The sequence below is a fragment of the Podarcis bocagei genome, assembly GCF_964188305.1.
Source record: "Podarcis bocagei genome assembly, chromosome: 13".
In the NCBI taxonomy this organism is placed as follows: domain Eukaryota; kingdom Metazoa; phylum Chordata; class Lepidosauria; order Squamata; family Lacertidae; genus Podarcis; species Podarcis bocagei.
The window spans coordinates 44,938,711-44,954,893 of record NC_138138.1 but is presented as its reverse complement, the minus strand read 5'-3'; the positions used below and the strand labels follow the sequence as shown (position 1 = coordinate 44,954,893).

Sequence of the window (16,183 nt, the reverse complement as noted above, 5' to 3'; positions counted from 1 at the left end):
TTGTGAACGGAGGAAAGGAAATGTGTGCTATAAATGGGCCTGTAATTTTGTTAGTTGTTTGCACAGGTGGTGCAGAAGGGAGGTTTTCTGGTGAAGAGGTGTTATGTGTTCTACAATGCCTCCATAAGAAACTGGCTTCTACTGAGTCTAGCCATTGGTCAATCTAGGCCAGTATTGCTTGCCCAGGGAGAGAGCGGCTGTTGCAGGTTCCAGCCAAAAGCTTCTCCCAGCCATGTCTGGAATTACTGGGACTTGAGCCTGGGACTTCCTGCATCTAGTGAGAATATTTTATTGCAAAGACAAGCAAGAAATATTGGGTGGGTATTTGGGAGATAAGGGACGCGGGTGGCGCTGTGGGTTAAACCATAGAGCCTAGGACTTGCTGATCAGAAGGTCGGTGGTTCGAATCCCCGCGACGGGGTGATCTCCCATTGCTTGGTCCCTGCTCCTGCCAACCTAGCAGTTCAAAAGCACGTCAAAGTGCAAGTAGATAAATAGGAACCGCTCCGGCGGGAAGGTAAATGGCATTTCCGTGCGCTGCTCTGGTTCACCAGAAGCGGCTTAATCATCATGGCCACATGACCCGGAAGCTGTCTGCGGACAAACGCCGGCTCCCTCGGCCCATAGAGCGAGATGAGCGCCGCAACCCCAGAGTCGGTCATGAATGGACCTAATGGTCAGGGGTACCTTTACCTTTTTATTTGGGAGATAGTCATGCCATTGGAAAGTTTTTGATCAATGCCCGGCATTAAAGATGAAAATGTGATTCAGTTCTAAAGTCTGGGACTATATTCTTCACTCCCTGTGTTGTTGTTTTGATTAAAGATTTTTGGGTTACCAAAGCACATACATGATACATCGTCTCTGTTTTCAGATCATGAAGTCCTTCCTACAGATCAATTATATTTGATGTGAGACATTAGTGTTGTAGGGAGTATATATAAAAAACCCACCCAAAAACATTTTTCTTTTTAATTCTCTATACGGAGCTGCCTTCAGATATCTTCAAAAGATTGCATAGTTGCTGATCTCCTTAGCTCAGGGGTCTCATAACTCCATACCCTCCAACATTTCTCCAATGATATCCTAAGGAAAAGGGGGACATTCTGGGATCAAATCAGAAACTGGGATGACTTCTATAAATCTGGGACTGTTCCTGCAAAATAAGGACATTTGGAGGGCCCGTGTGGCCTCTCTAGTATTGTTGGGGAGACGGGTGGAATGGATCACATGAAGAAAATACTGATTTCGTTTAAATAAATAAAAAAACTCCAATATCAATTAATACCAGCATGAATGATCAGAATGGAAAGCCTTCTCAAATAATTTGTAAGAGGTGTGGTATAATCAGATTTGGTTTTCAATTATTATGGGAAAAAATAACACAAGATTAAGTTGGGGACAAGTTAAGGAAGATACACACCCACACCCACACACATACAAAATAATAATAATCTGACATTAAAAATAAATAAAAAATATGTAAATAATACAGTAAATAAATAATACTTACAGTGGTACCTCGGGTTAAGAACTTAATCCATTCTGGAGGTCTGTTCTTAACCTGAAACTGTTCTTACCCTGAGATACCACTTTAGCTAATGGGGCCTCCCGCTGCCACTGTGCTACCGCCGCACGATTTCTGTTCTCATCCTGAAGCAAAGTTCTTAACCCGAGGTGCTATTTCTGGGTTAGCTGAGTCTGTAACCTGAACATCTGTAACCTGAAGCATCTGTAACCCGAGGTACCACTGTACAATTTTGCCAATTATATAGCCTCTCCCAACAACCCCCAAATGCTCACTTGCTCTCTCGCGCAGGAGGGATTGCATTTTGCGACGTGAGACACACACCACATACAATGCAAAAATAAAAGTAAAATAATTGGCAACAAATATGCACTAACACCTTTGATGGCACCCTGTAAAGTCATAAATCTGCTCTGGATCCATCGTCTTAAGGGCCAGATAAATACACTTCAATGTCTGTTTGAGGAAAATAAAAATGGGGAAAGGTATTACAAAACAACAACAAACCTATGGTTACATGAAACATACTCAATAAACACACAAGACGTAACCGGCTTTACTTTTAAATAAATAAGGTATACTTCATAGTATCAAATTGTAGATTTCAACGGAAGTGTCTGTTCATAGAGTCCAATAATCCACATGAAGGGTTGTTACAGTTCCACAGAATCCTTTCACAGAGTATAAGAGAAGGATTTCTGGAATATTAGCCTTGTTTTGCCATCCTAGGCTTCCTCAGTAGTACAGGCTCATATGTAATATTTCAGGATAGTGGATCTGATGAAGCCTAGGATGGCAAAACAAGGCTAATATTCCGGTGGAATAGACACTTATACATGTGTATAACCTTATGCATGAACTGACTAGAGAATGAATTGATGCACTGGGTTTTCTGCTTTTTTCCTTGAACTTTATGAGACTTCCGTTGAAATCTACAATTTGATACTATGAAGCATACCTTATTTATTTAAAAGTACATCCGGTTACGTCTTGTGTGTTTATTGAAAGGTATTACAAGGCAAAGCTGATGTAATAAATGTGTGGTGACCATGGTGCCTACCTAATGAAATGAGTGGATGTCCTGTATATATTATAGCGGGGGAGAAAGTGCAGCTCTTATTTGTGGATTAGCTGCTCACTTTTCTGCAAACACTCTGATTACAGCACCACTCTTTCTGAACCACGAAGAAGGCTGCCACAGCCAGGTTGCTCTCCCTTAAGCCTTGTGATGGCCGTGTCTTCCATCACACAAGAATCGCCTGTGAAGTTATGTAGGAGAGAGTTCATGAAGGTTGTCTTCAAATCTTGCCATAGAGTCCGTATCCAGAGGCACCTTCTGAGCATTTATTCTCAAGGTAACCCAAAACAGTGCTTTCTCTCTTAAAGGGCAGGTTGACCAGGGCTTAATTTAGCTAGGAACACGTGGTTTCTATTTTATTTCATTGCATTTATATCTCTCATTTCCTCCAAGAAGCTCAAGGTGGGGGTATATTCAGCCTCATTGGATGCCCCCAAGTTCTGATATTATTACACCATGCATAATGCTATAAAGTAGGGACGCGGGTGGTGCTGTGGTCTAAACCACTGAGCCTTGGGCTTGCCGATCAAAAGGTCGGCGGTTCGAATCCCAGCGACAGGATGAGCTCCCATTGCTCGGTACAAGCTCCAGCCAACAAAGCAGTTCGAAAGCACGTCAAAGTGCAAGTAGATAAATAGGTTCCGCTCTGGAGGGAAGGTAAACAGTGTTTCTGTGGGCTGCTCTGGTTTCGCCAGAAGCTGCTTAGTCATGCTGGCCACATGATACAGAAAAACTGTCTGCAGACAAACGTTAGCACCCTTGGCCAGTAAAGCAAGATGAGCGCCGCAACCCCAGTGTCGTTTGCGACTGGACTTAACTGTCAGGGGCCCTTTACCTTTTTTTTTAAAAAAAGTTATAAACCCCATCACATCTCCTTGTAGTTGCCTTTCCCCTAAATTAAACAGCCCCATAGGTTGTGAGCTTTCTCCATATGGCAGTTGTTCTACCCTACTGATCATTCTGGTAACCTTTTCCAGCGCTTCTTGAGGTGGGAAGACCAGGACTTGGACACCCCTGACTTAAGAGAAGTTCTGCTGGATCAAATCCAGAATCTTGCTCAAAGTTCTTATGAAATGACCTCGTGTATTTCTTATGCTGTTACTGTGTTTTCTTTTTTTAATGAAGGAGGTGTAGGAAAGCAAGTGGAACAACACTCCCAAGCCAAGAGAGCTGTAAAGAGAATAAGACCAAACAGTGGTTTCTACGAAAAGTGCTGTCGAGCAGGCTGCACTACAGTTAAACTCCGTCTGTTGTGTGGATGAATAACATTCCACGTCTCTGTAGTCGGTGAAATTAAAAAATAAAATACCAATGTTTTTCTAGAACAAACTGCTAAACCATGCATGGGCTCAAAATTTGTTGCCAGGTTCCTGAATAAAGCTTTAATCTGCTGGTAGCCAAAATGATGCTATTCTAGCTCACACCAGCCAACCAAGCATATACATAGATTTGTGGACCACATGTCTGGAGCAGCGCAGGAAGACCATCCTGAAGCCATTTTGACTCCCAAAGTGACCAAATGTTTTTCTGCAAGGATGCAGGGGGTGAGGAAACCAACTGATGCCCAACTCTGAACTCTGCTGGACAGTGTTTCCGGATAACAACTACTGTTTCGCTGAATTCTTCATCAGCCAATTAGTTCAACACTCATAAGTAGAAAGATATGTAATTTCTTCATTAACCAATCTTTTCTCGAATAGATATAATGAAAAATACTCGCTCATGCGATTATGTAGTCACTGTTGGCTGATGAAGAATTCAGCGAAACAGTAGTTGCTATCCGGAAACACTGTTCAGAGTTGGGCATCAGAACTGGACATTTGCTGATTATACAAAGCTTCACAGCTTGCTCTCCGCCGGGTAAAATCTGGCACCCTGATTCATTTAAGGACTTTCAGAGACGTTCAGAGACTTCAGTTTGTTAGTTTTGATGTTTTGTATTATTCCATAAAGTTTTTCACAGTGTTATTGTTTCTGGCCAACGTGTTGCTTTTGATATTGCTGACTCATACAGTGGTGCCTCGCAAGACGAAAAGAATCCGTTCTGTGATTCTCTTCGTCTAGCGGTTTTTTTCCGTCTTGCGAAGCAAGCCCATTGAAGGATTAGCGGATTAGCGCTATTAGCGGCTTTTAGAGGCTTTTAGAGGCTTTTAGCGGCTTATCTGCTGATCAGATCAGCTGATAAGCGGCTTAGCGCTATTAGCGGCTTTTAGAGGCTTTTAGCGGCTTATCTGCTGATCAGATCAGCTGATAAGTGGCTTAGCGCTATTAGCGGCTTTTAGCGGCTTATCTGCTGATCGGATCAGCTGATAAGCGGCTTAGCGGCTTAGAAAAAGGGGGGGAAGGGGGGGGAAACAGCAGGAACTCGCAAGACATTGTCCTCTTGCGAAGCAAGCCCATAGGAGATTCATTTTGCGAAGCACCTCCAAAACGGAAAACTCTTTCATCTAGCGAGTTTTCCATCTTGCGAGGCATTCGTCTTGCGGGGCACCACTGTATTTTGCAACACAGGGGTTTGTTTGTTTACTCATCCGCTGATAGGCAGCACACCCAAAGCTTGCCTTCTGCAGAGACTGGGTTGCAGTGTGAGCCATTCCCCCCTAGGAAACTTGCTCACACAGCTCAGGTTTCCATTGGACCGGTGTGCCAGAGGTTCCCAACTCCTGCTGCAAATGTAAGTAGAAGGAAGTTGTGGTGGTTATGGGACAGGAAGCCAAGGAAGGGATCCAAGGAGGAATATGACCTAGTGAAATCAAATTAGAAATCTCATAAACTCTTGGGTGTTAAAATACTAAATGCCATTGCAGGTCAACTAGCGGCAAATCTCAACTCACTGACATTGGATGCCATCAGGATGTCAAATACAAGCAGCAAATATTTGGTGAGCGTTTCGAAAATACTTAGACATTTGGAGACTGCCCAGCGCTAAAGAAGAAAATTATGAGTGAAGCTTTGGGAACAAATGTGATTCAGCCCTAACCTGTTGGACTATATTCTTCAGTCTCTGTATTAAACTTGCTTGTATGAATAGAGTCCATGTGTCCCCTGCTATTTCTGCTATTGCTTCCACCAGGTAGCACTGCCATACTGAAATGATTCAGCTTTTTCCCATGGAGGGCTAAAATTCCTGGCAGGATTTACCGTATTTTTCAGTGTATAAGATGCCCCCATGTATAAGACAACCCCTATTTTTTTAAACCCCAAATTAAGACATTAAGTTGTTTAGCTTTTGGGGGGTGGGGGAGGTCACTTCTGCCAATCGCTCACCCGCCTGCCTGCCACTGCCAATTGCCTGCCACAGCCACTGCTGACGGCACACCTCGCCGCAGCCGCCCATCTCCTGCCGGCCTCGCTACAACCACCAATCGCCTGTCCAATCGCCGCTGCCAATCTCCTGCTTGCTGCTGCCATTAATCGCACGACCCCCCCTGCATTTACTATCCGTGTATAAGATGACAGCCAATTTTTGCCTCTTTTTTTTTTAAGCAAAAAACATGGTCTTATACACAGAAAAAATATGGTAATCATCTCTGGGTGTCCTTCACAGGTTTCAGACAACACAAGGCTGTTGACTGGAAGTAGCTACCATCAGCTAAATGTGTGTGTGTGGGGGGGTTGGTTTTCTGGATTCTGACTGTGATATACTATTATAAGTAGTATAAGGAACTGGGCTCCTGATTGCCAAGCAAGGTTCAGCTTGGCAGAGGGAAAACATGCCTTGAAATCGGTACTATTATTTTTAAAAAATGGGAAGTGTTGGTAAAGACTTGAGATATAGTCACGTTTGGTTTTTAGTTTATTATCAAAAAAAGTAACACAAGTGGTAAAATTGAGTTGGGCAAGTAAAGTAAGATATTTTCTGTTTTTAAAAGACTGACATATATATGCTAGCCCGATTCAGAGCAGCCCCATGAAATAAATGGGCATGACTGACTTAGGTCCATTAATTTCTATGCGTTCGCTCGGAGCAAAACTTAGCTGGAGACAACTCTTGGTTCCTACGAGATATGCTAATATGTTCGTTGTTCCTTGAATTGTATGGTACAACTGCAATGCTGCCTAATTTTTATTCTTCTTATTACTGATGTAATACATGGTGCCCTTCGAAGGGTGGTGACCATGGCGCATATCTAATGAAATTGAAGGGAGGTGAGGACAGGTGACCCCACCTAGACCTGAAGTCACCCCCCCCCCAAAGCAAGCTCAAAGCTTCTCGAAACTTTTCAAAATCATTTTTCTCAGCAGCTAAAAGGCATTAGCTAAGCATCAGAAACATTCCACTTGCTGTAACTAAAAAGATTGCAACAAAGGTAGGGAACACAGTCCATTGTTTTTCAGGCTTTTGGCCTTGCTAAAAAAACACATTGCAACTTGCTTCTGTCCGGGAACCATGCCAAAGCACAAGAATGAAACATAACTGGAACACTCTGAACCCCCCCCCCCTTTCCTGGGAAGAGTCCAATAGTCCCAAGACAGCTTTCTGTTCATGCTCAGAGGAACTCATGGGGCAGGACTCCTGAGGGAGGAGAAAGGGGGAGGGAACTGGAAAGGGGTATATATGTTTGTGCACATGACTGTGAACTCGTGCATGCTTTTTGTGAACTATCACATTTGCTCCTTCTACCAGTTCATGGATGGTAGAAATAAAAGCCTTTTCTCCGAAACTATTCCTTGAGTGTCTGTTGACTCCCACTTCCCTTTCCCGGGCGCAATATTTTTCCCACCCGAGGGCAAAGCCTCATAAGGCTACAAAATGAGTGGATGTCCTATATATATAATAGGTGGGGAGAAAGTGCAACTCCATATTATGGGTTAGTTGCTCACTTTCCTGCAAACACTCTGATTTGAGGACCGCTCTTTCTAAACCATGAAAAAGGTTTTGACAGCCGGGTTGCTCTCTCTCTGCCTCGTGGTGGTTGCCTATCGCGTACCAGGAGAACGTATCAAACTGTGCGGGGAAGAGTTTGAAAAAGCTGTCACCAATTTTTGCGGTGAGTTTTGTGGGCGGCTATCTCCCGTACCTCCTGATATGGAACTATTATAGATTTATTGGTTTTGATTTGTTTTATTTTGATCTTGTCGTGAGCTGCCTGGAGAGAGGCAGGGAGACCTGTTTTATACAAATGTCACTGATGCCTCCGAATAAAAGGAAACTGCTGGAAACTGCTCTGGCACGTGGGTCCTGCTTGCAGATGTCCCACAGGATGCTAAAATGGGCCATTAGCCTGATCCTGCCTTTGCACCTTAGCATGAGCTGAAATTCCTCATGCTGGCTGCCTGCCTTTGTTCTTGGGAATGAAGCCACGTGGATAAGCAGTGGGCAACCTACAGTTATTTAACACAATCTTTCCTAAACCTTGGGTCTCCAGCAGTTTATGGACTATAAGTCCCATCATTCCCGACTGCTGGACTTGCTAGCTAGGGATGATGGGAGTTGTAGTCCAAAAACGGCTAGAGGCCCAAGGTTAGGAAACACTGGTTTAACAGGCCTGTGTTGCTTTGTTTATTGCATTGTGCTTAAATCCCTTTCTCTTCCTCCCCATTTTCATCCTCACAAAAAAGTTATGGAGGCAAGTCTGGTTGAGAGTGTGTGACTGGCCCAGGCAACCCAGTGAGTTTCATGGTTGTTTCATGGTCATCTATTACGTATATATATTTTGGAGAATGGTGCGTCTGTCTGTCTGTTCTCTGTGTTTGGGCACCTCTTGAGATATCGTCATCATATTTAGCACAAGAGTTTCCAAGATGGAGGTAGTGCTCTTCATCAATGTTTGGACAGTGACCACCATTTTGAATCAAGATGGAGGACCAAAATGTTAGTTTGGTGTGACTTTACCTGTTTTTTTCTTTTGGCGTTGGTTCAGTCACATCTCAAGGTATCTTCGCCAAATTTGGCAAGGGAGTTCCCAACATGGGGCAGATTTCATTGTCATTTGGACACCATTTTGAATCAAGATGGCAGACAAACATCGCTTTGATGTAGCTTTGTCTATTTTTTTGTCACAGATTTGGCTGCCTCTTGAGACACCACTGCAAAATGTGGCACAAGGGTTCCTGAGGTGAGGGTGGGGTGGGAAGCTGTACATTGACGTCTGGGTGCAGGTGCCATTTTGAATCAAGATGGCAAACTGAAATGTGGCTTGGCAGGACTTTATCCATTTTTTGACACAGGTTCGGCCACCTCTCTAGAGAGTCTCACAAAACTGGGCCCAAGGGTTACTGGGGTGGGGGCACCAGTCATCATCCCTGTTTGAATGCCAGGCATCATTCTGAATCAAGATGGCAGACCAAGACATGACTGTGGATTGGGTCCCAGGCAGGATCATCAGTTAGGTCACAGCCGAGTGGTTTAACTTCTGCTTTGTTTGCAAAAGTTCCCAGGTTCAATACCTGGCCGCTCCAGGTAAGGTTAGGAAATGCTCCATTTCTGAAATCTTGGAAGGCTGTTCAATGTAAACAGTCCAGAGCAAGATGGACCAACTGTCTGACTCAACATTAGGCAGAAAGTGTGACAGACTTTCCACCAAAGAACAAACAACGGTGCAAACAAATCCTCTTTTCACAATGCTATTTCAACTATCAGCAGCTTTTATTCTTACAAAAGAAAACAAATTTTATATTTGTGCATGTTCGCACACACCCCCTGAGTAAGTGGCTGTGCCTTCTGTCATTTGAACCTCCTCTTGCCAAAGGAGACAGGCACCTAAAAGCCTCTGAACGGCTTATTACAATGTGCACACACACATGCACAGATCTGGGGGAACCTTAATGACTTAACAGAAGCGTCTGCAACAATCCATATTTAAGGTGCCCACGAGCTTCTTTTTCCTGTGTGCGTTGTCAGCAAAAACTAACAGAACCGAAACTTAATAAAGCAGCGGGGTGGGAGGAAACCAGCAGATTTTATCTACCAAGGAATTACCGTATTTTTCGCTCCATAAGACGCACCTGACCATAAGATGTGCCTAGTTTTTAAGAGGAGGAAAACAAGAAAAAAAATTATTCTGAACGAAACAGTGGATGTATGATTTTTGTGGTTCATGCTGTGGCCACAGACATGTGATCTGATGGTGAATTTCGGGTGACCCAATGCAAAACTCCTGAGGATCCATGTGGATCCGTGCTTTGTAGCCACATTTTTGCGCCACTGTGGCCCCATGAAACAGTGGGTGCATGATTTTTTGGGTGCAGGCTGTAGCCATGGACATGCTATGTGATCTGATGGCGAATTTGGGTTGACCCAATGTAAAAATACTGAGGATCCATGGGCTTTTACCTCCCCCCTCCCAGGCAGCCTCTGCTAGTATCCCTTCTCTTCTGATCCCACCGATCAGCTGTTTCCTTTCAACACTCCCTTCCCTCTTGTTTGCCTTAGTGTAGTGTCTTTTCCTTAGCTGGAGCAGTTTTCTGCTCCTCTTTTTCTTCTAATTTCTCTCCTTATTGCTTTAGTCTTCCTGTTTCCCCCCTTTGCAAGTTTCCTGCCTTTACCTCCCCCCTCCTAGGCAGCCTCCTTTATCTCTAGTGTCCCTTATCTCTCTCCCCGATCGGCAAACAATCAGAAGCTTTGTTTCAACACCCACTTTCAGGCTTTTTGCCCCTGGGCAATTTGGCTCCAGGGAACACGCATTCGCTCCATAAAACGTACAGACACTCCCCCTTACTTTTTAGGAAGAAAAAAGTGCATCTTATGGAGCGAAAAATATGGTACTATTACTAGACGCACTTTTCCCTGGGTCAGGTTAAAATATTCTGGAGGGCAGAGGGAAGATCAGGGAACGCAAAGCGGTAGTTGCTCTCCAGAGTCTGTTTGGGTACCACGCGCTGTCCTTCAAGCAGCATGACACTCCGCTCAGGGCCAAAGATGGCTGACACAGCAAAGCTTGGCAGAGGCAAGAAGGCAGGCCGCTGGAGGGCCGACCCCATAGCCCGGGCGAAGTCCCCATTGGTGGTGGTAACGGCGGATGGTGCGACACCATTCAGGATACCCCGGACGTCCTCCCGCTCTAGCGCATGGGCCAGGATGCCTACCAAATCGGCCACATGGATCCAGGGAAAAGGCTGGCGGCCAGAAGCGATGGGGCCTCCCAGGCCGAGGCGAAAGGGCCACAACATCTGGGCAACAGCCCCGCCCTCTCTGCCCAGCACCACACCTGGAGGCAAAGAGACGGAGAACAAATAAAAATTATTGCTCAGGGAGTGCAAGCTTACTGGCAAAAGGCAAACACTTATAGGGAAGCCATGCAGGTGAGTTGCACAGGGTTATAGCTTGTACAAGCTTATACAGAAGCATCTCCTGGGCTTGGCTTTACACAGGTCTGGAAGTTAAATCACACAGTGAGCGAAAAGGAAAAGCGTGCTGGCCCTATCGGAGCCAGATGGCTGATTCAGCAAGAAGAACAGGATGCTTACCCTTCCCATCTGCCTCGATTGTACAATCATTCGTGGCACATCCTTAATAGAATCTGGGAAAGGGGAATGGTGGTTTTGGTGGAGTTCCCATGTGGTCTCAAGCCTGTGGCTTCAGTGGGATCGCTGCAAATCGTGCCTTCAGACCAGAGTTCTGACAGTTGAATTGGGGCACAGGAGCCTGTAAGCGCCTGCTACTCTCACCCACATTGTATGAAGGAATATCAGCCTCAAGAGTCGGACACACAGACGCTGAGGCTGTGAGAGCTTTGATCTCACCCTCGGCCTCTCATGTCTCTGGGCTTTCACACGCCACATCCAAGCTGACCCCATGTCTCCAAAGATGCCCTTCTCTCCATTGACGGCCCTTACCCCCCCAACTTACCAGATCTCACTACCACCTGGCGTGTGGCGTCACCGGGGATTTTCGCTGCTGCCTCCCAACGGGTCACCAGGCGAGAAAAGAAATCAAAGTCTCCGCCAGGACTCTCTTCTGTGTATTCAGTGGTGGGGCTGGGTCTGTAGTAACCTGGGGTTGGGACACACCTTTTACCAATGGTGTGACTTACCTTATGCCCGTATTTTACCTAACCAGCCAACCCTGAATAATTATGTCACAAGAAACCTGTATTAAGGCTTCCTAAATTCCCCAACTGCTTTTAACTTCGGAAGTGACAATCCTGAAGGGCCCTTTTGTTTCCTTTTATTTCTTTCCCAGTTTCATGTCTTTCTCTTAGGCTTCTATCTCTCTGACACATCCTTCGCTTAAGCCCTTCTAAAAATCACTTTAAATCCTTGGTAAGCCCACTCTGCCTTTAGCCAGTTCTGGATTTCCTGCCCTCGTGGGACCTCCCAGCTTCCCTGCGTATGTGTTCCCCCCACTGCCAACAGCACACCACCCCTCCTTGTCCCCAGGTCCTGTGAGGAGTTATTCTTCACCCCCTTACATACTTCTCAGTCGGTCATTCTACTGTTGACACATTCACCTGAGCACACAGAATGTTTGTGGGCATTCCATAGCATCCCTAACATTAAAACAGGCTGCAGCCGGCATCCTTCCTCAGACTCCTAGGTGTTGGCATACCATTTTCTTTTCATATTTGTAAAATTGCTTGTGGAGTCATAGGACACTGTATGTTCACAAGCTCCCAAGATTGAAGGGATGCGCTCTGCCCCCACAGTTATTTCGCTACCAGCAACCACCAAGTGGATAGCGAAGCTACAGTTTTAGCTAGCATGGAAGTAAATACCTACGCCGGTGACAAGGATCCAGGCAGAAGGTGGGCACTCAGCTCCTGCAATGGCTTTCGCCAAAGTATTTGTGGTCTCTATCCGACTGGCAACCACTTCCTGGCGGAAGGACTCATTCCACCTGCAGCATTGGAAGAAACTACCCTTATATCTCTATACATAATGGCTTTTACACATGTCTCAGAGCAGCTTGCTAAGTTCTTGTTCCACGTGCGGCCCACAGTCTGGACCACCCTGAGCGGGAGCAATCCCTTCCACCCTCCACCGATCAGGTGGAATTGATTCTGTCCACCAGACCTCCGGCAACTGTCCCTTGGGCCTGTCCTATCAACCGCTTGTTCCTTCCCCTCGGCTCAGCTTTGATTCTACAGCTAGGAATACAGGTAACAGGGTCAGCTGCAAAGTCGTATTAATCACCCTGAGTGATCTCGTCCAGGGACCTACCTACGGAGGGGGTTAAGGACATTTTCTCCAGCTAGGTTGACCACACCTTCACAAGGAGGCAGCCCCAAGCGGGAAACTTCATCCTAGGAGGAGGAGGAGGAATATGCAGCATTAGTCTCTCTAGCTACAAGCGCCTCCCCTGCCACTCAAATTTGCCCATCCCACTCCTGATTGGTTCTCTCTACCGATATGCAACTCGGCATCCAGGGGTAAGAGTGAAACTGTCTTTTCTGTTTGTTCTACTGGCCCCAATACTTTATAGCTACCTAGCATATGTCTGTCTGGGATAGAATGTGGCCTTGGGAGAAACCCAAGGGCCTAACAGAGAACCTCAGAGGGCCACATTGTGGCTTCTGGCCTGAGGTACCCACACTTAAGTTAAAAGAACAACAAATAGCTAATTGTGGCTCCCCTCCTACCGCCTCTCTGAAGCCTGTTCTGGAGGCCACTTGTAATTTGGCTGTGTAATTTGTGCCTTTTTGGTCACGTCCAGTGTGCCAGCATTTGGCCCCTGGAGGAGTTGGAATGTGGTGGTGTGGCCCTCGGAGCTGAAAAGGGTTAGCCACCCCCTGGTTAAAATCACAGCAGCAGGGCCAGGGAATTGTGGAAATTCTGCACATGCTTAAAATAAGCCCTCATCACATACCCAGGTAGTCCGCCCTTTTCCAGGATGGCGGGAAATCAAGGTGACATCATGCCCTCGGCTCCTCAGCAACTGGGTTAAGGCTCTGCCAACAAATCCAGTCCCACCACCTAATTTCAATATGAAAAAATGTAATTGCATTTTTTTTATATAAAGGATTTTATTTTTGTAAGTAATGGCTATATACAGAGAGATAATGGGACAGCTCACCAGGCAATCAGAGGAAAGGTGGTGGGTGACACACAAAAATTACCCCCTCCCAAATAATCAAGAGGCTTTACCTTTCAAACTGAGTAAGGCTGTAATCCCAACCCCATTTACCAAAGAGTAAGTCCCGCTGAATTTAATAGGAGCTGCTGCTGAGTAGAGGTGCTTAGGAGTTAAAACAAACAAACAAACAAACAAATATACAAATTCTGTGGCACAGTCCTATGCAGGTACAGAGTACCTCCTACTCTAAAAAGTAACAGCTTGTGAAATAGTGTGGGGATGCCTCTGATGAAGCATAAAGGGAATGTTCTACAGGACTTCCTCCATCTTTATATGTCTGCATAAGATTACAGATGAATGTACTAGCTGTGTGAGTGATGCTTAACATCACTGAGAACCTGAGGCACACCAATAGCCAGGTGGGCAATGGAGATATTTTACTGCAGAATCATAGAGTTGGAAGGGACCCAAGGGTCACCTAGTCCAGTGTTTCCCAACCACTGTTCCGCGGCACACTAGTGTGCCGCGAGATGTTGCCTGGAGGGAGGCGGGCGAGTCGGGCGGCGAGAGGCGGGGCGGCGGTGGCGAGGAGAGGCCGCCCAGCGCGGGGCTCTCGCCGTCTGCCTGCCTGGCTGCCTGCGAGCTCGGCAGGCAGCGCCTCCGTCCGCAGCGCCCGCCTCGCGGCTCTCATTCCCTGCCCCTGCCAAAGCTCACCCAGCCAAGCCGCGCTCTCCTTCCTGCCTCGCTTTGCTGCCTCCTCCCCCCCCCACCCCCAAAGCTTGGAGGTTCCCCGGCAAGGGGGAGGGAAAAAAATTGAAACTTACACTTTCGTGCGTCCCTCCCGGCATGACGCTGCGCGCTGACGTCACGGGGCTGTAATGGTGGTGTGCCTCGAGATTTTTTTCATCAAACAAGTGTGCCTTTGCCCAAAAAATGTTGGGAAACACTGACCTAGTCCAACATGTCTGCACATACCCCATGCAATGTGTCTGTTTCAGGCTGACCAGAACCCAAAAAACCCCTTCTTCTATAACCAAGCTTTGGACTTTAACTAATTGTGACCTTTTTGAAGTGGGTGAGATGTGTTTCTTTTTCCTCTTGGTTTTAATGTATCTATTGTATGGGGCTGGTGTGGAGGGTGTTGTCTGCTTGTTTCCTTCACTGTAAATCCCTTTGGCCGACTAACAAATTTAATACATAAATAATAAGTTAAGAAGAAAGGTACCGGTAATTGTGTCCCTTTCATTCCTTCAGAAGCTGGGTAGAAAAGGTGGTAGTCTCTAAAACAAGCATTGCAGGGCAGGTGGAAGACGCTATTGTTCCTCACTTGCCAGGTAAAGACACTTGCCCTTTATTTAGGTGACACGGCTTTGGTGAAATCGTCAAGAACTCTGGGCATGGGGCTGTGGGTTCAGATCTCCACTCAGCCAGGGTGTCCATGGGCCAGAAGTTGTCTTTTGGACTAACCTATTTTGCAAAGTTGCTGTGAGGAAGAGGACCATGTCCACCACCTTGAGCTCTTTGGAAAAAGTATAACAATAAATTGAGCAGCCAGATCATAGAACTGTAGAACTGGAAGGGCCATTTAGTCCATAGCTAGGCAAACTAAGGCCCAGGGGCTGGATCCGGCCCAACTACCTTCTATACCCAGCCTGCTGACGGTCCAGGAATCAGCGTGTTTTTACATGAGTAGAATGTGTCCTTTTATTTAAAATGCATCTCTGTGTTATTTGTGGGGCATAGGAATTCGTTCATACCCCCCCCCCCAAAAAATATAGTCTGGTCCCCCACAAGGTCTGAGGGACAGTGGACCGGCCCCCTGCTGAAAAAGTTTGCTGACCGCTGAATTTAGTCCAACCGCCTGCAATGCAGGAATCTCAGCTAAAGCATCCATGGCAGATGGCCACCCAACTTCTGCATAAAAACCAACCAGGAAGGAGAGCCAGCAACATCCTGAGATAATGGGCACGTAACCCACAGATTCTGCTCAGGGGTCTGCTCGCCTGGAGGAAGGACACGCTCTCCACTGGGTCCCGTTTGGTGGTGTTCATGCCCCTGGACTCTGCTTGCCAGCAACTCAAAGCTGGCTGCAAATCACAACCTCCAAACAGCAACCCAACTCCCGGTTTCCTTTGCAACAAAAGCTAGTCAAACCTCTTTTGCATAATCATAATCATATAACAGCAACAGTAACAGTAACAAGGTCTTCTGGACCACCCCCACCCACGCTCCCCTCCCCGCCCAGGCCCCTTCCTAACTCACCCACTAAGACTCTCATAGCTGAAGAAGCTAGCTGCGCGCGCGCAGCGGGGAAAGACGCTCAACAAGCCCACGGATCAATCAAGACCATAGAGATGGAGGGGAGGCAAGCGGCTAGACAAACGAGCAGCCCGGACTTCCGGCAAAGGCTCGCTTACGAAAGGTAGCCAAATGGTGCCGCTCTGCTCTTCGGCACCTCTATGGTGCCATCCGCGGAACGCGAGAGAAGCGGGTTAATGTCGACCCGGAAGCGTGAAAAAGGGCTTGTGTGTCTAGCGACCTTTTCCTTTTCTCTATATCGGGGGGGGGGCGAAGCGTATTATAAACACGCACGCACACGCAAAGCAAATTATTTTTACTATTG

At 46.5% G+C, this 16,183-nt stretch overlaps 1 protein-coding gene across 1 annotated transcript; it reads right to left on the bottom strand.

The window, feature by feature from the left end:
- Positions 1-10,198: 10,198 nt before the first annotated feature.
- SDR39U1 (short chain dehydrogenase/reductase family 39U member 1) lies at positions 10,199-15,969 on the bottom strand. The gene is made up of 6 exons (XM_081168848.1): positions 15,823-15,969; positions 13,354-13,460; positions 12,708-12,790; positions 12,263-12,384; positions 11,398-11,541; positions 10,199-10,756 (listed from the first exon to the last, which is right to left on the bottom strand). Exons 1-6 carry the CDS (start codon positions 15,836-15,838, stop codon positions 10,341-10,343), a joined length of 888 nt encoding a protein of 295 aa, XP_081024974.1. The 5' UTR covers positions 15,839-15,969; the 3' UTR covers positions 10,199-10,340.
- Positions 15,970-16,183: the final 214 nt, after the last annotated feature.

Bases quoted from the DNA above. Each gene is read 5' to 3' on its own strand.
- SDR39U1 (XM_081168848.1), bottom strand. The intron at 12,791-13,353 runs GTATGTGATGAG...TCCTCCTCCTAG, and splicing joins GAAAAGGGCGGACTACCTGG to GATGAAGTTTCCCGCTTGGG. The intron at 11,542-12,262 runs GTATTTACTTCC...TCCCAACCCCAG, and splicing joins GATCCTTGTCACCGGCGTAG to GTTACTACAGACCCAGCCCC.